Source organism: Saimiri boliviensis, chromosome 14, assembly GCF_048565385.1.
Source record: "Saimiri boliviensis isolate mSaiBol1 chromosome 14, mSaiBol1.pri, whole genome shotgun sequence".
Classification (NCBI taxonomy): domain Eukaryota; kingdom Metazoa; phylum Chordata; class Mammalia; order Primates; family Cebidae; genus Saimiri; species Saimiri boliviensis.
In genome coordinates this window covers 34,395,055-34,416,330 of record NC_133462.1, presented here as the reverse complement: position 1 = coordinate 34,416,330, position 21,276 = coordinate 34,395,055, and the positions used below count along the sequence as shown (strand labels likewise).

The window sequence follows — 21,276 nt, the reverse complement described above, 5'->3', positions numbered from 1 at the left end:
AAGGAAGACTGCATGATTCCAGCCCCAGCCCCTATCTCCAAGTGCATGACAGAGCTTCAGGGAGAACTGCCCAGCGGAACTGAGTCGAAGCCCAGAACTGTGAAAATGTCTCACTGTGTTGCTCATCCATGCTGGAGTACAATGGCAGGATCTCGACTCACTGCAACCTCTGCCTCCCGGGTTCAAACAATTCTTCTGCCTCAGCCTCCCAAGTAGTTGGGACTACAGGCACGAACCACCACTCCTGGTCATTCCCATCAAATTCTGTAGTCTGTATGTGTATAATATGTTATGAGGTCTTGGACAAGCTCTGCTAAAAGTACAAGAATTAGCCAGGTGTGGTGGTCTGCACCTGCAATCCCAGCTACTCTGGAGGCTGAGGCACAAAAATCACCCAGGAGGTGGAGTTTGCAGTGAGCCAAGATTGCACCACTGCACTTCAGCCTGGGAGACAAAGCCAGACTGGGGAAAAAAAAAAAAAAAAAAAAAAAAAAAAAAGCCAGGTGCAGTGGCTCACCCATGTAATTTTAGCACTTAGGGAGGCTGAGGCGGGCGGATCACCTGAAGTCAGGAGTTTGAGACCAGCCTGAGCAACATGGTGAAACCCCGTCTCTATTTAAAAATACAAAAAATTAGCTGGGTGTGGTGGCAGGTGCCTATAATCTCAGGTACTAGTGAGGCTGCGATCCCGCCATTGGACTCCAGCCTGGGCGACAAGAGTGAAACTCAATCTCAAAAAAAAAAAAAAAAAAAAAGGTGGGGGGTCTGGCCTTTGCCCAGGCTGGAGTGCAGGATCATAGCTTACTGCAGCCTCAAATTTCTGGGTTGGAGTGATCCTCTTACCTCAGCCTCCCTAGTGGTTGAGAGTACAACACATACCACCATGCCCAGCTTGGTATTCAGTGTCTTCGTGTCTTATTATTATTTTTTTTGAGACAGGGTCTCACTGTGTCACCAGGCTGGAATATAGTGGTGTGATCATGGCTTACTGCAGCCCTGAACTTCTGAGTTCAAGTGATCCTCCTGCCTTAGCCTCCTGAGCAGCTAGGAGTACAGGCACCCACCACTACACTGGGCTAATTTAAAATTTTTCCCTCCCTCCCCTCATCCCCTCCCCGCTTCTCCGTTCCCCCTTCCCCTTTCGCCTCCCTCCCTTCCTTTCTTCCTTCCTTCTCTCTCTCTTTTTTTCGAGACAGGTTGTCACTGTATTGCCAAGCCCGGTCTTGAACTCCTGGGCTCAAGTGATCCACCCACCTCGGCCTCTCAAATTGCTGGGATTACAGGCATGAGCCGCCGCACCTGGCCTTGAAGTTTGTCTTGAGGGCTATACAAGTTAGGCAGCTTCTTGGCAGCCTTGGTGGCACACAGTGGGAAGGAACTTCTCCTGCCCTTGTCAGCTCCTTTTCTGACCCCCCTCTCCATTTCCAACACCTGGGTGTTCTGAGTTATGTTGACTGCTCTAGGGCACAAGCTATCCATCATTTACACTCTAGGATGAATCACTTACTAATTCTAGGATCTGAGAATTAGATCTGAGACACCTGTTACTTTCTGACAATTCTCCTTCCCACTTATTTCCCCAAGAAGCAGCCACATCACATGCTGTAGCTGGAGACTTTATTCAAGAGGGAGAAGGAAAAGTGAGAGAGAGTTGGGTCATTTCTGGGATAAGCTGGAGAGAGGTGAGTCTCTGGAGCTCCAGGGAGGAGGGACACAAATCTGGAAACTATCAGAACGCCCAGAGGGAGAGGGGTGGGTTCTGGGTGTCTGAGGGGCGGGCCTGGGGGAAGGGACGCGCCCCCCACTCAGGGCCACGCGTCCGCTAGGGACCGCTGCCGCTTCCACTGCCACTCCCGCTGCCCGCAGCGTCCAGAATGAAGTTGCGAGGGCGGCGGGAACGCCGGGAGGGAGCTTCCCGGGCCCGCCGTCCCGGTCTGGGACGTGGTAGCGCGGAGATGGAGATGTTGAAGCAGTGACGGGCGCCAGGAGCAGCCACCGGTAGGGCGTGGCCCAGCGCCGAGCGACAAAGGTCCGTCCCATCTGCGAAGGTCTAGGAAAAAGGGTGGCGTTAGGGCCCTAGCGGGCGGAGTCGAGACGGGGGAGGGGGGTGTAGGTCTTCCTCCCAGGGGCGTGGTCTGTCAATTCCTTTGGGATTGGGATCAGAGCGGAAGCGTGGGGCCTGGGAGTCTGTGCCGGACCAGAGTGGGGGCAGGTTCTTTGGGGCGGGGTGGGGGGGGGGTGAAGGTTCTTACTGGGCCCTAGGGGGCTGAATCAGGGTTGAGGGCAGTGGGGGCGTGCAGAGAGGTCTATATAAAGGCTGGGGTTTTATAGAGGGTGACTGGGCTTCTGGGTCCTCCAGGATGAACAGTGGATGGGCCCAGAGCAGGGACGGTTTCTTGGGAAGGGCAAATCTGGACTCAGAGCTTTTGGAGTCAACAGGCACAACCCATGCCGGGCGCGGTGGCTCAAGCCTGTAATCCCAGCACTTTGGGAGGCCGAGGCGGGTGGATCACGAGGTCAAGAGATCGAGACCATTCTGGTCAACATGGTGAAACCCCGTCTCTACTAAAGGTGCAAAAAATTAGCTGGGCATGGTGGCGCGTGCCTGTAATCCCAGCTACTCCGGAGGCTGAGGCAGGAGAATTGCCTGAACCCAGGAGGCGGAGGTTGCGGTGAGCCGAGATCGCGCCATTGCACTCCAGCCTGGGTAACAAGAGCGAAACTCCGTCTCAAAAACAAAACAAAACAAAACAAAACAAAAAAAACAGGCACAACCCAATACGGAGGCTAGCCTAGGGAAGGGTGTAAACCGGGACCTGGGGAGTGTCAATCCGATCTCTGGGGTCTAGACACGGTAAGAAAGAATTTGGTGAGGAGGCGCTTAGTCTCTTCCCTTCACCCTCTGCCCCACGATCACCTGTCCATAGGTAAGGCAGCTGGGCTCACAGCCCCTTTTTTCTGAGAGTGGGAGCCAAGTTGGGCCGCAGGTGATATCATCTTCGCAGTTGGCAAACCTGGAGAGAGCATGTGGAGAGACGGCTTTGTAGCTACGTTTCAGCGGGATTCCGGCTCTTCAGGACTGAGTTCAGTTGATGGTCCTCCCTTGGATCCAGGCTCCGCCTCTTAGAGCCACTCCCCTACTAACCCCATCTCTCCAGATTTCACCCCGCCCCATATTCTACCAGATCTTTCTATACTTTGGGTCATGTCACAACTGGCCTCGTCCCTGCGGACCTCAGACCATTCGTTCCAGCTCAACCCCGCATATTTCCTCACTGTTTCATTTTCCATTTATTTATTTATTTATTTTTGAGACACAGTCTCACTCTGTGACTCAAGCTGGAGTGCAGTGGCGTAATCATGGCTTCTGGCAGCTTTGCCCTCCCAGGTTCCAACAATCCTTCCACCTCAGTGTCTCAAGTACCTGGGACTATAGGTGCACGCCATGATGTTCGAATAATTTTTTTTTTTTTTTGAGACAGAGTCTCACTCTGTTGCCCAAGGTGGAGGGCAGTGGACAGCTCTCTGCTCACTGCAATCTCTGCCTTCCAAGTTCAAACAAGTCTTCTGCCTCAGCCTCCTGCATAGCTGGGATTACAGGTGCCCACACCACGCCCGACTCATTTTTGTATTTTTAGTAGAGACAAGTTTTCATCATGTTGGCCAGGCTGGTCTTGAACCCCTGACCTCAGGTGATCTGTCCGCCTTAGCCTCCTGAAGTGTTGGCATTACAGGCATGAGCTACTGCGTCCAGCCCATGTCTGATTAATTTTAAATTTTTTTGTTGATACTGGGTCTTGCCATGTTGCTCAAGCTGGTCTTGAACTCCAGGCCTCAGCCAGTCCTCCTGCCTTGACCTCTCCAACGACTGAGATTACAAGCGCCCACCCTTTCACGTTCTCTTTTCTTTTTTTTTTCCTTCCCCCTCACATTTTTTTTTTCAATCAAGAGGACTCACCCCTTAAGAAATCTTAGGGCCTGGCTTGGCACGGTGGTTCACACCTGTAATCCCAATCCCACTGCTGAGGCAGGTGGATCAAGGTCAGGAGTTCTAGACCAGCCTGGCCAACATGGTGAAACCCTGTCTCTATTAAAAATACAAAACTTGGGCTGGGCACGGTGGCTCACGCCTGTAATCCCAGCACTTTGGGAGGCCGAGGCGGGTGGATCACGAGGTCAAGAGACTGAGACCATCCTGGTTAACATGGTGAAACCCCGTCTCTGCTAAAAATACAAAACATTGCCGGGCACGGTGGCTCAAGCCCGTAATCCCAGCACTTTGGGAGGCCGAGGCGGGTGGATCACGAGGTCGAGAGATCGAGACTAACCTGGTCAACATGGTGAAACCCCATCTCTACTAAAAATACAAAAAATTAGCTGGGCATGGTGGCGCGTGCCTATAATCCCAGCTACTCAGGAGGCTGAGGCAGGAAAATTGCCTGAACCCAGGAGGCGGAGGTTGCGGTGAGCCGAGATCGCGCCATTGCACTCCAGCCTGGGTAACAAGAGCAAAACTCCGTCTCAAAAAAAAAAAAAAAAAAAAAAAAAAAAACACCAAAAAACCAAAACATTAATCCCAGCACTTTGGGAGGCCGAGGTGGGTGGATCACGAGGTCGAGAGATCGAGACCATCCTGGTCAATATGGTGAAACCCCGTCTCTACTAAAAATACAAAAAATTAGCTGGGCATGGTGGCGTGTGCCTGTAATCCCAGCTACTCAGGAGGCTGAGGCAGGAGAATTGCCTGAACCCAGGAGGCGGAGGTTGCGGTGAGCCGAGATCGCGCCATTGCACTTCAGCCTGGGTAACAAGAGTGAAACTCCGTCAAAAAAAAAAAAAAAAAAAATACAAAACCTAGCTGGGCGTGGTGGCGGGTGCCTGTAATCCCAGCTACTAGGGAGGCTGAGGCAAGAGAATCGCTTGAACCTAGGAGGCGGAGGTTGCAGTGAGCAGAGATCGCACCACTGCACTCCAGCCTGGCTGGGCAACAAGAGCAAAATTCCGTCTCAAAAAGAAAAGAAAGAAAAGAAAAGAGAGGAGAAGAGAGAAAAGAAAAGAAAATCTCAGGGCTATGAAAAGCCACATCGCCATATGCAGGTATCTTAAAAGTTTGGGGCTTCTCACGCCTCCCACCTTTCTACCTGGGTTCTAAACATTAAGCTGCATCTCTTTTTTTTTTTTTTTTTTGAGACGGAGTTTCGCTCTTGTTACCCAGGCTGGAGTGCAATGGCACGATCTCGGCTCACCGCAACCTCCGCCTCCCGGATTCAGGCAATTCTCCTGCCTCAGCGTCCTGAGTAGCTGGGATTACAGGCACGCGCCACCATGCCCAGCTAATTTTTTGTATTTTTAGTAGAGACGGGGTTTCACCATGTTGACCAGGATGGTCTCGATCTCTTGACCTCGTGATCCACTCGCCTCGGCCTCCCAAAGTGCTGGGATTACAGGCTTGAGCCACCGCGCCCGGCCAAGCTGCATCTCTTAAACCTTGGTCGTGTTGGAGGCCACTCTCCTTCACACAGAAGGCCAAGCAAACCGCAGGCTCCGCCCTCTCCCTCCGCGCAAGTCACAAGCCACGCCCCTTGCCCCCGCATCTCCTACCAGGCCTGGCAGAACTCCTCGCAGAGCGGCTGTGCCTGGCGTACCCCCAATAGTCGCAGGCGGAAGCGACTGCGCAGGGCACGTTGGAGGTGTTCCAGGAAGGATTCGCACCTGGACATCGGGAGAGATAGGGTCCGATGGGTCAGGACCTGAGGGGAGTTCCGTGGAAAGTGGGGCAAAGTACAGGAGAAAATGCTGAGGGTGCTGTACTCACTCAGGGCTCGGCACTCCACAGCGTTCTGGATAATTCCCAGGGCCCGATGTCTCTGTTGTGTCCATCTCTGAGGGACAACAAGGTCCTGGCAAAGGGGACCCCTGTGAGCCAGAGTCTTGGATCCTCAGGTAAGGTTTGCGAACTGAGGCCTGGGGATCCCCCCGACAAGGGAGATCCCAATCACACATCAATCCTCACAAACCTATAACTTAAGACCCTTCCTTTGGAATGCAAATGCAGCTTCAAGTAGTAATAATCATTTCTCATTTATAATAATCAGCTTAGTTATTTGTCACATGCCTGGTAGTGACACATATGCTTAGTATTTTTCCTTTTTTTGTTTTGAGACAGGGTCTAACTCTGTCACCCAGGCTGGAGTGCAGTGGCTTCATCTCAGCTCACTGCAACCTCTGCCTCCCAGGTTCAAGCAATTCTCGTGCCTCAGCCTCCCAAGTAGCTGGGATTTCAGGCGCACACCACCTCACTCAGCTAATTTTTGTATTGTTTGTAGAGACGGGGTTTCACCATGTTGGCCAGGCTGGTCTCAAACTCCTGACCTCAAGTGATCCGCTCACCTCAGCGTCCCAAACTGCTGGGATTACAGGCGTGAGCCACCATGCCCTGCTGTAGGTTTAATCTTAACAATAGCTCTTCGAGGTATGTTTGCTATTTCTCTTTTTGGGGGACCAACGTGAGACTCAAGAGAGGTTAAATGACTTCCTCAAAGTCACACAGCTACAAAGTGGCAGAGTTGGGATTTAAACCCAGGCAGTCTCTTAACCATCATTCTTCAGTACCATCCCTGCCTTCCACCCTGGTGGCCATGCTAGGATCCTCTCTCATAAGGAAATTCTAACATTGCCATGGGAGGGTAAGTGTGGGTTTCTGGGTGTTGGTGATGAGGTAGGGTCCCGGTTGCTCACCTGCCAGGTGCAGCTTACCTTTGCCTAGATCAGCTGCCAGCCCATGGTGTCGCTGGGACCTGGCTTGGAGTGGGTGGCTCCCTCCACAGGCTTCCAGCAGGATCCATGCCAGGGTCAGTTGCAGGACCCAGACCAGGCTGATGGGTCGCATGTGGACCCTGCAGGCCATGTCCACCTGAGATAAAAGCTAGCAGGCATAGGGTGGGGTTCAGCCATCCCTTTCTGTGAGCTCAGGGTGGCACCCACTCGATGCATACCAAGAAGCAGTGCCAGGCAGAGTAGGGAAAGTGCAGCTGAGGAGGAGGCTGGACAGTGGCCAAGGACATTCAAATCCCAGGAGACCACCAGAGCCTGCCTCCAACTTAGGAGACCTCCTCCCATCAGACCTCTGTCCTCTCTGTCCCTTTAATGCCACCCCCACCAAGCTTAGACCACAGTGGCCCTCCCCCCATCCAGCAGGATCGCCCACCTTTTTAGTCCTCAAGGGACCCCCTCTTTTCTCAGAACGAAGGGGACCTCCCTAGCTCTTCCAATCCCCCTCTCGTGTTCAGTAATTCCTCCCTCTCTACACAGCCTCCCTCCTCTTGATCCCTGCTGGTCCCTCTCTGGGTCACCTTCTCTCGGCCCACAATCGGCTTAGGGGGCACCAAGACCTGGGCCTTTGGGACCAGGCATGGTGTGGCAGGGCTCAGGTTCCGTCACTGGGGCCCAAAGCCCCAGGGCAGGGACAGCTAGGGGTCTTTGGAGACAAGACTATCCCCTTCCTGCCTCCCGGTTTCCAGCCCCTCACCTGTTAGCTGGATTGGGGTCTAGAGGCTGCAAAGACACCTCAGGATCCAGTCCAGGAAACGGGCAGCTGAAAGGGGCGTGGTTTGATACAGGGGCGGGACTTCCCACCATCCCGCCCACACTCCAGCTAACCAAAGGCTGGCCGAGTTGGGGCTGGTGTGTATATATGTATATCCTTGTGTTTGCCTTTATGTTGAGCTTGTGGCTTAAGCTCTGTATCTATATATGTGGGGAGTGTGTTTGTGTGTGTGTGGAAGTTGTGTGTGTGTGTGTGTGGAAGGTGTGTTTATGTGGCCTACAACCTGCCTGTGTTCGGGGAAGCTGTCTTTTGTTTGTATGGCTATGTGTGTGTTGAGCATGTATGTGTGTGTTTGTTGTGTGAAGTTGTGTTTATGTGTGTTTCTTGGTGGATTTGTTGTGTGTGTGCGTATATATGTGTACGTTCGGAATCTGGGTGAGGATTGTGTGTCCCAAGCGCTATGTGTGCAGTTAAATAAAACATAATCTTAATAAATGCGGGAAGGGGGAATGTAGGATTAGGTTGGTGTCCCTACAAAAATTTTGGAAGTCAGTGGATAAAGATTTTTTTTTCTTTTTGTATCCTGGAATTCAAAGATAAAGGTTATTGACCGTGAATGTTGACCATGAGTGAACAAGAAAATGTCGTGTGCTGAACAAGGTGTATTTGCATGTACACACTTTTTTTTTACTTACTTATTTTTTTCTCTTTTTCTTTTTTCTTTTTTAATCCACCAGCTCATAGAAGCATGTACACACTTTTATGTCCTTCTGAAGTTTCTGTGAATGTGTGTTGCTTGTCAACACTCCCTTAACTCATCCATTCATTCAACAAACATTTACTGAGCTACTGTGTGCTAGATTCTGGGGATGCAGTAGTGAACAAGAAATGAAAATTTCAGCCAGGCATGGTGGTTCATACCCGTAATCTCAGCACTTTGGGAAACTGAAGTAGGAGGATCATTTGAGCCCAGGAGTTTGAGACCGGCCTGGCCAACATGGTGAAACCCCATCTCTACTAAAAATAATATTTAAAAAATTAGCTGGGCACGGTGACACATTCTTGTAATCTCAGCTGTTCGGGAGGCTGAGGCATGAAAATATTTGAACCTGGGAAGCAGAGGTTGCAGTGAGCCAAGATTATTCCACTGCACTGCAGCCTGGGCAACAGAATGAGGCTCTGTCTTGAAAAAAAAAAAAAGACATTAAAAATCTCAACCTTCATAGAGCTGACATTTTAGGGGGAGAATCAGATAAGAAAAACATGCTTGCAGTGGGCATGGGGGTGTGTATCTATGTGTTGCATTATGAGAATAATTTGTATTTTAGATGAGAATTTGTGTGCAACTGGACATCCCTTGGTTTATGTTTATATGTGTTATTTGTGTGTGTTTGCATTTGATGAGTGTGTATATGTCTGTGTTTCTTAAATATGCGTTGTATGGCTGCAGAGTGTGAGTTTGTGTGTAACCGTATTTATGGATGTTTGAGTGTATCTGCATTTGCTGAGTATGTGTTTATACATGTGTTAATTTGCAGTATGTGTGGATCTGTGTTTGTGGAGTATGTTTGCAGAGTATGTTTGAATATATGTGTGTGTGTTTGCTGAGCATGTGATTGTATGTAAGTGTTCGTGTGCCTCTCAGGGCAAGAGAGGCTTTTTGTCTGTCTCTTTTATTGCTGTACTCCCTCCTAGATCCCAAAACACTACATTGCACACAGTAGGTGCTCAATTAAGTGGTGAGAAAGTGAACAAATCAGTAGACACTGTCTCTGGGTCCCTCTGTGTGCACCCAGTGATGTGCTGTAGGCCTCCATAAGCAAGGCCTGCTGGACCTAGTCTTCCCCTGGTCCATCTTGAGGTGGTCCAGGATGCTTGTGGGTCAGATCTGTTCAGCCTCTGGGCCATGCCTCACGCCAGAGCCTCCGTACCCTCTCCTTCCCTAATCTGAGCCCCCGACCCGGAGCTTGGATTTCAGCACCGCGGACAGGAGCGTGTGAGACCAGCACCAAGGAGAGCTCCCGCGGTCGCCGTTGTGACAGAGGTCGCCAGGGGCGGAGTCCCGGCCATGGACGGAGAGATGTGGGAGCAAGGGACTCAGCGAGACGGCAACACAAACGTGCCGACAAACATATAGTGAGACAGAGATAACCCAGGCAAAGGTGCGGACTTGAGGCGACAAGTTCCTGGGGAAAAACCCGGATCCAGGTTCGCCGTCACCCCCGTCGTCCAGCAGGGGTCGCTCTTACCCAGCGACCGCGCCCTCCAGGACCTTGGGGCCAGATACCGGCCACCACCCCTTGGAAAGCCCTTCTGTCCCCCAATGCCAGGACTTGGAGTGCTGAGGGCTCGGACACTCTCCAGCTTCGGGAAGTATGGTGGGTTTGGCCTCATCTGTGTGAACAGGGAGGAGCGTCGAGGGAGGTGAAAATCCCTTTAACTGCCCCCCTCTCCAACTTCCAGCTAATCGCTCCTATAAATACAGACGGCCTGGCCTGGCTCCTTAATCCTGACCGTGAGGGAGGGGTCGCTAGAGGGGCTGCAGGGTTCCCTGAGGCGACTCTGATTGCGGGGGGTGGGGGGCGTAATATGCATGCACATATTTTTCTGAGGTTGCATCTCCCATGAGGACGGGTCTCCTCAGTGAAAATGTCACTCTGAATGAATGACATCTCTCCTGGAGCTGTGGAGGTCTCATGGGTGGGGACAATTTCCCACAGAGGATATGGGTTTTAGGGGTCTCTCATTGGGGGTATCCTCCCCAGGGTTTCCAGGGGAATTGTCACTCTTGGGATCTTTATCTTCGGGGAATGCCTCTTCCGTGGGCGATGGGGTGGCTTTTGAGAGGAATGTCACTTCTCAGGGACCATATCTTTTAGAAATGATTTTCAGGGTTGGGGGAGTTCTTGATTGGAGAGGGCGTCCCTGTGGAAACTATCTCCCCTTGGGAATGTGTCTCACCAAGGGGGTCTCCGGGGGAACGACTGTAAAGGGAATGTATCTCAGGGAGAAGGCTTCCTTTGGGGTGTTTCTCGAGTGGGGGTTCTACCCTTGAGAATGTCTCTCCGCTGGGGTATCTCTCTTTATAGGGGTCTCTTGGCAGCTTGGCTCCCATGGGGGCATCAGGAGGCTCCGCCCCCCCGCCCGCCCCTTCCCCCCCAGCGCGGGCAGCGCTGGCTGAGCCCGGTCTCGGGCGCCCAGACGCAGTGACGGCGCCGGGCCCGCCCCACTTCGCTCCGCCCCCGCCATCCCCCCCAAGCCGCCGCCGCCGCCGCCGCGGTCCCCGCGGCTTCTCACTCCCTCCCTCTTCCCTCCTCCCGCCGCCGCCGCCTCCCTCCTCCCTCCCCGGGCCGAAGTCGCCGCCGCTGCCGCCATGGACGATTCGGGCCTCATCCGCCGCCGGAGGCTGCAGGTACGCCGCTGCCTGGGCCCTGGGTGGAGAGCAAGAGGTCGGCGCCCTGGGGCGGAGCCGGGCAGGAGGCGGGAGAACTTGCACCAGGGTCGGCCGGGCGCCCCCTCCCATGGGCTCGGGACGCTAACCGCGGGGAACGCTGTGGCGGCGCGTCCTGCCGCGCTGGGGACCCCGCCCCTCAGGCGCCGCCCGGCGATCCAGGGAGCTGCCGGAGTGGGTGCAGCCTAGCGCTCCACCTCGAGGATCGCCTGAGGGGCGCCTGGCCCGCCCTAGTGGGAGGGGGCTGCGGCCGAAGTCATCCCCCTGGCGCCTCGCCAGGCTGGGGGTGAGGGGGCGAAGAGCAAAGTTATTGCCCTAGGGCTCGAGACCCTCGGGGCCACCGGCGCGGCTGCAGGTATAAACATGTTTGTGCGGCAGCCTTGCCCCTCACCACCCCAGGAGCCCCCTCCCGAGGCAAAGGACGCCCTGCGTCCCCCACGCACCTGCCTGGCCATCAGGATTCTTCCTACTGCCCTAATTGGACAGGCACCTAGACAGCTTTCTCACTCTTCATTCCACCTCCTCCACTACAACATCCACCCCCCCACCGCGATCCTCAAGTCCAGCCCAGCTTGTGGGTGGGCGGGAGCGATTTTTAGCTCCTTGCAGCCTTAGAAGATACTGGTCGCGAGGCTGCGCAGGCGCAGGAGGCGTGCGTCCACTGCACAGAGTGGGACACTGAGGATCGCTGTGGAGTGTGGAGAAGGCGGGCACAAACTCAGGTGTCAGGAGGTCCTACCTCCAAGGTGGGGAGGGATTCTGAAGCCGAGAAGCGTCCTCTGCCTGTCTTCAGCTGCGCTTCTGAGGGGTTAATACGGAAATTCAGGGTTAATAGGGAGATTCGGTCCCAAACATCCCAGCGAGGAAGGTGACGATAGCTGTGCCCTAAGGCTCTGCCTAGGGTCTGGCCCTTCTCAGCCTCCTTGGAGCTCAGCCCCAGGCTTGGTAATCTGGAGTTTAGATAAAGCCAAGAATGGGCCCAGACTCAGGATCCATCCGCAGCCTGAGTCTTGGGAAAAGAGGATTCAAACCCTCACCTAGGGCTTCGTCCATTTCTAGACTCCCCCACTATTCCCGAGGTTGAAAACCAAGGGATGCTGATCGGTCAGTGCAGCAGGAAAACTGGTGATCAGACGGCAGGAAGGACCGTCCAGGCGTCTGGATAATGCTGGAACCAGACATGAGTTGGAAAACTAATTTACTTTCAGAACCCAGATGGTCCGATCTCCGGAGCCTAGGCCTCTCTTAAGTGCTCCCCGCATTCTCTCCGCCTCCCAGGGGTGGGCTAGGAGAGTGGGTTCCGGGAAAAGGAAGGCAGGTGAGACAAAGTTAAATAAAGCGCTGCAGCAGCCTGGCGGGGTCCGCGCCGTCGGGTCTGAAAAAAGAGAGGAAAGAGGCGGGGACTGCACGGTGTGTCGCCGCCCTCCGGGCCGGCGTCATCTCTCATTGGCTCAGCGCCACGCGGGACTTTAGACTCCTGCTCCAGGCACCGTCCCCAACCCGGGATGCTTCCACTCACCCACCCAACCAGAGGCGTACTCTGGGTCCGGCGACCCCTGTCGGAGTCCCGTGCCCACTGCTTCCCGTCTGGCGGGTTAACCATTTCGCTGCCTGGATACACCCACATACATCTTTGCAACCTCTTAGGAATTGTCGCATCGCGCGCCTAGCATGCCCTGTGTACAGCTGGGATTTTTTTTTTTTTTTCGAGTGGGAGTCTCGCTCTGTTGTCCAGGCTGGAGTGTATTGGCGCAATCTCCGCCTCCCGGATTCAAGCGATTCTCCTGCCTCAGCCTCCCAAGTACCTGGGATTACAGGCGTGCGCCACCATACTCGTCTAGTTTTTGCAGTTTTAGTAGAGAGGGGGTTTCGCTATGTTGGCCAGGCTGGTTTTGAACTCTCCTGGCCCCAGGTGATCCACCCGCCTTGGCCTCCCAAAATGCTGGGATTACAGGCTTGAGCCACCGCGCCCAGGGATCTTACACATAGACAGCATTCTGAGTTCGAATGCCCTCGCTGCAGTGTCAACTGTTAATACTGTGCAGGAGCAGCAGAATCCACTACGCAGAGCAGCTCTGCAGCTAAGGTTGGAGGTGGCGCCTGTCTACACTGACGCCAAAGATCCGAACTTCTGCCGCTCCAGCATGACCCTTTTTTCGTCCCTAGAATGTTCGGGGGCGCTAGCGGATGGGGCTGGGTTTGAGGACTTGTTTGGCTACTGCTTAAAAGCCCCCCTTAAGGACTTATTCGGGTGGTGCTTAAAAGCCCCCCATGGGCTTGCCCGCCAAGGCCGGGTTCCCCGGTCTGGACCCCCTGGGCTCTTTGGACATAAAAATCCAGGTCTTGATTTTGCTTGGGCCATTGCGGACATACAGCCGGGTCGACTGGTCCTAGCTGCGGCTCATTCGCGCGAATCATGCAAGGACAGAGGAAAAACCTGGTTTGGATTACCGGTCACCCGTAGCTCAGGAGGGCAAGGCTGCCCTTTGGTCTTGCCTATATGTTTGTCTGTTGTACAAGGGGGTGGGAGGACCCTGTGGCCCATCCTCTGTCATGCAGCATGTCCCTCCTTAATAACTCCTGTTCTCAAGACTTAGTATTTATTGAGTGCTTGATATGTGCTAGGCACCATGCTACGGGGCTAGGCATCTGCATCAACTCACAAAATCCTCAAGGAGACATGGGACTATTGGAAGGTCATTTGCCAAGGTCATAAAAGGCAAAATTGAGATTTGAATCTAGGCTTTTCTGCTTTTAGAGATCCTGGAAATAGTCTAGAACAAGAGTCCTCTCCAAAGGCCTTTTGAAACTCTCCCTCAAATCTTTCTATCTGCAGCCCCACTCAGCTTCCTTCCACCTCACCCTGTGGATAGAAAACAGGCTGGAAAGTGCTGCCTTTGTCCTCCATTCCTTTCCTCAGAAAAGGGGCAAGACCCCGTATCTCCTGATCCCTACAGCGACTTCCTGAGAGCTTGACAAATGGAACATGACCTTCCTCAAATGCAGACACATAAAGTTAATAGCCACTAATTATTATCATTGTCATTATTTAAAATGCCCAGGTGGCCATCACCTGACTGTCCATTTTATTATTTTAATTTAATTAAATTAATTATTTTTTTTTGAGATGGAGTCTCTCTCTGTCGCTCAGGCTGAAATGCAGTGGAAGGATCTCGGCTCACTGCAACCTCCACTTCCCGAGTTCAAATGATTCTCCTGCCTCAGCCTTCCAAGTAGCTGGGACTATAGGCGCCCACTAGCACGCTTGGTGAATTCTGTATTTTTAGTAGTGACAGGGTTTCTCCATGTTGGTCAAGCTGGCCTTCTAACATGCTGGGATTACAGGCATGAGGCTGTAATTTTTGTATTTTTTGTAGAGACAGGGTTTCACCATATAGGTCAGGCTGGTCTAGAGCTCCTACCTTGTGATCCACTCGTCTCGGCCTCCCAAAGTGTTGGGATTATAGGCTGAGACACCGTGCCAAGCCAGCTATTTATTTTATTTATTTTGAGACGGAGTTTCACTCTTGTTGCCCAGGCTGGAGTTCAATGGCACGATCTTGGCTCAACACAACCTCTGCCACCTGGGTTCCATAGAGTCTCCTGCCTCAGCCTCCAGAGTAGCTGGGATTACAGGCATGTACCAATGGCTAATTTTGCATTTTTAGTAGAGACGGGGTTTCTCCATGTTGGTCAGGCTGGTCTGGAACTCCTGACTTCATGTAATCCGCCTGCCTCAGCCTCTCAAAGTGGTGGGATTACAGGTGTGAACCACAGAACGCAGCCTTATTTTAAAAAATTTTTAAAGCTTTTAGCTTTGTTTTTTTAATTGAGATGGTGTCTCACTCAAGCTGTGGTGCAATCATAGTTCACTGTAACCTCGACCTCGTAAGCTCAAACAATTTTCCCAACTCAGCCTCCCCAGTTCCCATTTTAAATCTCAGTTTTGAGTCACTCTACCTACCTACCCCCTACCCCAACTCTGTGACTCTACCTGGCAGTCAGATAGATCTGTTGAGGTGTAGATGAGTCATTTATTCATTCAACCTTTCATTTATTCAACTTTTCATTCATTCATTGAGCATGCTAAGCTTCTTCCCGCCTCCATGCCTTTGTCCTTGCAGTTCCCTCTACCTGGAATACTCTCTCCAACAGATCCTCCCATGGCTGGCTCTTATCTTTCAGCAACCAGCTTAAAAGTCACCTCCACAGATCATCCCTCTCTGACAACATGTCTCCATCCCAGCCATTGTCTGTCATATCACCTGTTTAATTCTATTCATAAGACACATCATTGTCCAAAATTATTTCGTTCACTTCCACACTAATCTTTAGTGTCCCCTTTACCCTCTAAATGCTAGTCCCAAAAGGTCAGAAACTTTTTTTTTTTTTCTCCTTGAGATAGAGTCTTGCTGTGTTGCTCAGGCTGGTGTCCAATCCTGGATTCAGGCAATTCTCCTGCCTCAGCCTCCCAAGTAGCTGGGACTAGAGGTGCACATCACCACACCGGGCTTGTAACTTATTCACTGCTGTGTCCCTAGTGCCTATGACAGTGTCAGAATACAGTAGGTGCTCAAGACATGGTTTTCAAATAAACATTCCTATTTCATTTGCACAATCACACACTGAGATGCCAACTCACTTGCCTTTATATGGGGCCTCGCCTGTGTACTTGAGGCTCTGTTGGTCTCTGGGAGTCAGGAGAGGAATCACCCGGGGATCCTCTCCCCCAAGAAACTTGGCTGGCAATGCATGGCAAAGGGTGAAAGTGACGAGGCTGAAGAGGGGCCTGTCTTACCCTGCTTCTGCTCCTCCAGAGAGCTGAGAATGCTTGTGGGCAGCAACGGCAGGTCCACGCTGACCTTCATCGTTTTGCCCCTTTGCCTTCCAGAAGGATTTGCCCCTGCCCCGGAAAAGCAGCAGGTGAGCCTTGGGGAGATACTTGGCGGGGGCTGATCGCCCCTTCTCCAGTCGGGGTGGGGACGTCAGGCGCTTGCGCGGGCGGGGCCTGACTCGCCAGCACGCAGCAGCGCCCTCTCCCGGCCAGCCGCAGCCGCAGGGCCCTCCCCTTCCCTGCCCTCCCCTGCCCGCTGCGGCTCCAGCCTCCGCCCCGCGCGCTTGCTCCCCGCGCCGCCGCCGCCGCCGCCGCTGCCGCACCTGCCACCATGTCGCCGCCGCCGGGTCATGTCTGACTCTCTCTGGACCGCGCTTTCCAATTTCTCGATGCCCTCCTTCCCCGGCGGCAGTATGTTCCGCCGCACCAAGAGGTAGACCCCCGATCCCCTAGACACTGTCCCGGCCCTCCCCTCAAAAGCCGGTGCTCCGGGTGCTGCCGCAGGGCGGGGCCCGGGATGCTGCGCCCGGTCCAGCTGCGCCAGAGGTGCTCGAGCTGCGCCTTCCCGCCGGGGATGGGGTTGTATGGGGGTCGATGTGGGCCGAGTCTGGGGGGATTGCACGCTGGAGACGACGGCCGCGGGGGGAGGAGGCTGCGCCACTGGGGGTTTGTGGCGCCTTTGTCTGCTGGCGCTGCGGGCTCCAAAGCCTGGTGGAGGTAGAGGAAGAAGGGGAGGCTGGGGGGCTTGGCACCCTCAGAACAATAGCCGCAGCCTGGCCTCCCCCCACCCCCATGCCGCGTGCTCCTGGACGTGCCAATATGCTCAGTCACTGCGGCTGTGGGTGAGGGGACGACGGAGGGGCTGGGGGCTCCCTCTTCGGGATCTGGGATGCTGAGGGTTAGAAAAAAGGGGGGGTTCATAACACAACCCCCCCCAAGAACACAGCCTTACACTGAAAATAGTGACATACAGCATCACACAGGACATGATGTCACACACACATACACATACCACAGCCCTAGTGGCCCAGATACACTGGGAGGTGCCACACATACCTAGCGTTGCAGCTGCCACAGGTCAGAACCATGCACAAACACACAGGGGCACCATGTCGTGTATACCTAGTAAGATGTCACACGCATTGTGATCCACACACAATTATGTCATCCAGGATGCACACATGTGTGGCAATAACCTATCCATGCATCCAACAATGTCACAACACACGATATAATATCTAGGTATCTCATGTACTGTGTCACATTGACATCAGGATAAACAGATGCAGAGACAGAACCATGCAAAATCACACGTTATCACATGCAAGACCCCACCTAGAGGATGTCATGTGTGGTGACATGTTGGGACACGGTCAGTGTCACTAGATGTTAAATTCACACAATAGATGCTACAGACACATGACACACATGGTGAATGTCACGCCCAGACGGAAGGACAATATCTGACACAGACTCAGAATGCCACAAAAAGACATAGATACATGTAGTAGGGATCATGCATCCTGGCCAGGCATGGTGGCAGGGACTGTAGTCCCTCCCCCCTCAGGAGGCTGAGGCGGGAGGATCACTTGAGCCCAGGAGTTTAAGGCTGCGGTGAGCCACTGCAGACTGCATTCTAGCCTAGGCGACACAGCAAGATGATGACTAAAAAAAGAAAAAGAAAAAAAAAAAAAAAAGAAGAAAACTGCAGCCTGCCTGTGTTACAGCACACCTTGTTATGAACAAGGGGCATTTCACACTGTGTCACAGAGGCACACAAATACGCAAATTGTGTCACACAAGATAAACCCAGGTGGTGTCACACATATCACACCAGAATGCGTTCAGCGTCACACATTGTTGAATTCATACAGCGGATGCTACACATGGATACCTACAGTGAATGTCACGCATAGACTGAAGGAAACACACTCAGTATCGTCAGTGGTGTCACCTAGACAAATGACCATCACACATGACAAACACTGTGCCCTAAACATAATCCACGCTGAGAGTTTCTCACACACATGTCATGTGCACATCGCCTGCCATACACAGTCCTGCAGAGGCCTCCAACACCACCTCCTTCAAGAAGTCCTCCCAGGGAGCCTCCAAGCACACACGGATGGGAGATAGGCACGGATCTGAGACGGGAGGTCGGCTGGTTAGGCTCAAGAACTCACGGGGCTACGGCCCGGCCCGTCCCCCTGCCTTGCCTTCCCCGCAGCTGCCGCACCAGTAACCGGAAAAGCCTCATCCTGACCAGCACTTCGCCCACGCTGCCGAGACCCCACTCCCCGCTACCAGGCCACCTAGGTGAGACCAGTGGCATTGACTTGGTGGGTGCGGACCAGCCCACCGGAGGCGGGGCCTCAGGCGAGGAGGCGTGGTCATGCCACAGAAGGGGCGCCGTTTCGATGGAGGCGAACCGGATTGGATAAGGGGCGGGACCATGATTGTGTGGGTGTGGTCAGTCGCGGAGGGACGGGAACTGGTGGGCGGAGACTCAGGCGGGAGGGATCAGAAAGGAGGAGTCGTACCTGAGGGGTGCGCCATCCCAGATGAAGGCAGAATCGGCTTGGAGGGGGTCGGACGGATTCGGCAACGAAAAAATTTAGAGAGGCGGGGCTACAGGCGAACGGGATGTGGTCTGTGGTCTCCCCACAATGAGTGGGACTAGACTAAAGACAGGACAGGCTGCTGTTTGTGAGTCGCTTTAGGGAATAAGGCCTGACGGGATTTGCACCCGTTTCTCTCACAGGCAGCAGTCCCCTGGACAGCCCCCGAAATTTCTCCCCCAACACCCCCGCCCACTTCTCGTTTGCCTCTTCCCGAAGGTGAGTCCCTCTCCTCCAGGGCCCCAGAACCCTGTGCAGACCCTCCCCACCCACCGTCTGGACTGCCATCTGTTCTCCTCCTAATTGCACCCGAGCTGGGGCCTGAGGGAGACCAGCGAGTGCCCCAAGGTCCCAGCGGGAATGAGCGCCTAGACTTCGGGGCGGGGCCTGTAAAAGGCGGGGTCCAATAGCTGATCCAGAATGAGGAAGGGGGCGGGGCTTCCTTTGCGGCGGCGCGAAAGCGCTTGCGCCCTGGGCTCGGGGTTTCAGGCTCTCGGAGCCTCACTCTCCTGGCCAGGTGTTTCCATAGCAACAGGACAGGCTAGCCAAGATGAGGTGCGCAAGCGCAGACTTCGCGATGCCCATGGAGGGACTCTTGTCCCCGAGGTGCGGGAGGACGACTAGGGCTGTTTCTCGAGGGGAGGAATCTCAGGTTTCCTTCCAAGGGTCTCTGAGGGTTTCTGGGGTGTCCCTAAATGAATTTTCTTCAGGCCTTTGGTGAAACTGGGAGGCAGGGCGGTTTCTCTGATGTTTTCTGGAGAAACTTTTCTGGAAGTTTAGGCCTCTTTTTGAACTCTATTCATTCTAAAAATGGTGTCTAAACACCTATGTTCTTAGGAGCTGGGCGTATGGGGTTAATGACGTCCTGTCACTACCCTCTGAGTTGAATAGGGCAGGCAGGCCAGAGAATGGGGATCATTGCAAAGACTGATGAAGGCTGTGTTGTGAGAGGCAAGGGAGACTGTGGGGACAGAGGACAGCTCCCTTGGGAAAGTGGGGGAAACGCCTATTGACCATGGAATTTAGCTGAGGGCAATAGAGAGCCGGGGCAAGGCTCTGGAATTGGGTCTCACGTGTTTATCCGCAAGCGGGGAGGGCTGAGTGAGGGCACTGCTGGGAGGAAGGAGGAAGGGAGAAGTCCAATGAATGGGGTGTGTGTGTCCTTGTAACTGTGCAATCTGCGTGCTGGTGTTTGTGTGTGCATTTGTGACTGTGTGAGGGATCACATGCCTATGCAGTGGTACGAGTCTGCGAGTGTGAACGTGTGTCTGTAGAACTGGAAGCATCTGTGAATATGTGAGGGAGCATGCCAGGTGTGTTTCCAGGTGAGTGCAATCTGTGTGGGTGTAAGCGTGTGTGACTGTGTGGCTCTGAGATAGTAAATGAAAAGTCACAGTGTTCACTGTCTCTCTCTTTTTTTCTTTTCTTTTCTTGAGACGGAGTCTTGCTCTGTTGTCCAGGCTGGAGTGCAATGGCTCAATCTCAGCTCACTGCAATCTCTACCTCCCAGGTTCAATCAGTTTTCCTGGCTCGGCCTCCCGAGTAGCTGGGATTACAGGCACCCACCACCATGTCCAGCTAATTTTTTGTATTTTTAGTAGAGACGGGTTTCACCAGATTGGTAAGGCTGGTCTCAAACTTCTGACCTCAGGTGATCCGCCCGCCTTGGCCTCCCAAAATGCTAGGATTATAGGTATGAGCCACCACACCTGGCCAGTGTTTATTGTCTCACAGCCACACACTCACAGGTGCACATGCCAGTGTGTTGTGCACTGACATGATCACATGCCAATATGTGTCCCTGTGAGCGTGCATCTGCGTTCGAGTGTGAATGAGTGTCGCTGTGTGCAGGTTTCAATGTGTAGCGTGAGCACAGGTGTCTGGAATGTGCATCTGTGTGAATGTGAAAGTGTAGAGTATGTTTGGGTCAGTCTGTGGGTCTGAGTCTTTCTGTAAGCTCAAGTGTCAATAGGTGAGTGCATGTTTGGTCTTGCATGTGTGATTGTGTGTTAATGTGTGACAGTGTGATATTTTGGTCCACGGATGGGACAGTGAACATGTGTGGCTGTCTGTGTTGAGGAGTCATGTGTGCGTGTGTGTCTTGGGTGTGTGTGAAGTGTGAATATGTGCACTGCTAGTATGTGAGCCTGACCTGATAGTCGCCCCAACATTAATGGGTTTGGCTGCAACAGTGATTGTGTCTGAGTGCCCGAGAGTGTAAGGACACAAGATCCTATGTCCGAGTGTGTGTGGGGCTGGGAGGGGTCTTTCTTTTCTGAGAAGACCCCAGAGTCTCCCTCTGAGAGCTTTCTCGTGGAGTGTTCACTTGGGGGAGACTTCTAGAATCTCTCTGGAAAGGCTTCATTGGGAGGGGCTTTTTCCAGTTCTTGGTATCCACCCTGGATGATAAGAGAGGGGACCATGGGGAGGAGAGAAGGGACAGATCCTCCCACCAATTCCCTGTGCCTGCCTGGAAAAGTCCCTCTTTATCCTCCTGATTCTGAGGGCCTTGAGAAATCTCAGAGTGCAGATATGTTACCCAGCCCCTACCCTGGCCGTGGCCAGTGGCTTCACCCACACCCTGAGGAATGGGGGCACCACTGGGGCCTGGTGGCTTCTGAGCACCTTGGCTGGGTTCCAGGGCGGACGGACGCCGGTGGTCTCTGGCCTCTCTCCCTTCATCTGGCTATGGCACCAACACACCCAGCTCCACCGTCTCGGTGAGTGTGGCAAGTGGGTGGAGTGGGCGGATGGGTAAGGAATGCAGGGGCCCCTCCAGCCTGAAGACCCACACCCAGCAGTCCAAGCTGGGCTTGACGACAGTTTA

The 21,276-nt window shown here is 53.5% G+C and overlaps 2 protein-coding genes across 4 annotated transcripts in view; one reads left to right on the top strand and one right to left on the bottom strand.

Annotated features, from left to right (window-relative positions):
- Positions 1 to 1,603: 1,603 nt before the first annotated feature.
- Positions 1,604 to 16,000, bottom strand: RTBDN (retbindin). Its single transcript, XM_010329464.2, has 6 exons — positions 11,441 to 16,000; positions 6,757 to 6,925; positions 5,816 to 5,900; positions 5,602 to 5,712; positions 2,918 to 3,014; positions 1,604 to 2,050 (listed from the first exon to the last, which is right to left on the bottom strand). The coding sequence occupies exons 1-6, from the start codon at positions 11,450 to 11,452 to the stop codon at positions 1,823 to 1,825; spliced, it is 702 nt and encodes a 233-aa protein (XP_010327766.2). The 5' UTR covers positions 11,453 to 16,000; the 3' UTR covers positions 1,604 to 1,822.
- MAST1 (microtubule associated serine/threonine kinase 1) overlaps positions 10,832 to 21,276 on the top strand; it is a 45,905-nt gene continuing 35,460 nt past the window's right edge. Inside the window, exons 1-5 of one of the 3 annotated variants that reach the window (XM_010329466.3) lie at positions 10,832 to 10,958; positions 15,889 to 15,920; positions 18,059 to 18,147; positions 18,593 to 18,668; positions 21,091 to 21,169. In XM_010329466.3, the coding sequence (XP_010327768.1) occupies positions 10,920 to 10,958; positions 15,889 to 15,920; positions 18,059 to 18,147; positions 18,593 to 18,668; positions 21,091 to 21,169 (315 nt within the window). In that variant the 5' untranslated portion in view covers positions 10,832 to 10,919. The other 2 variants (XM_010329465.3, XM_074384557.1) reach the window with 2 other exon arrangements.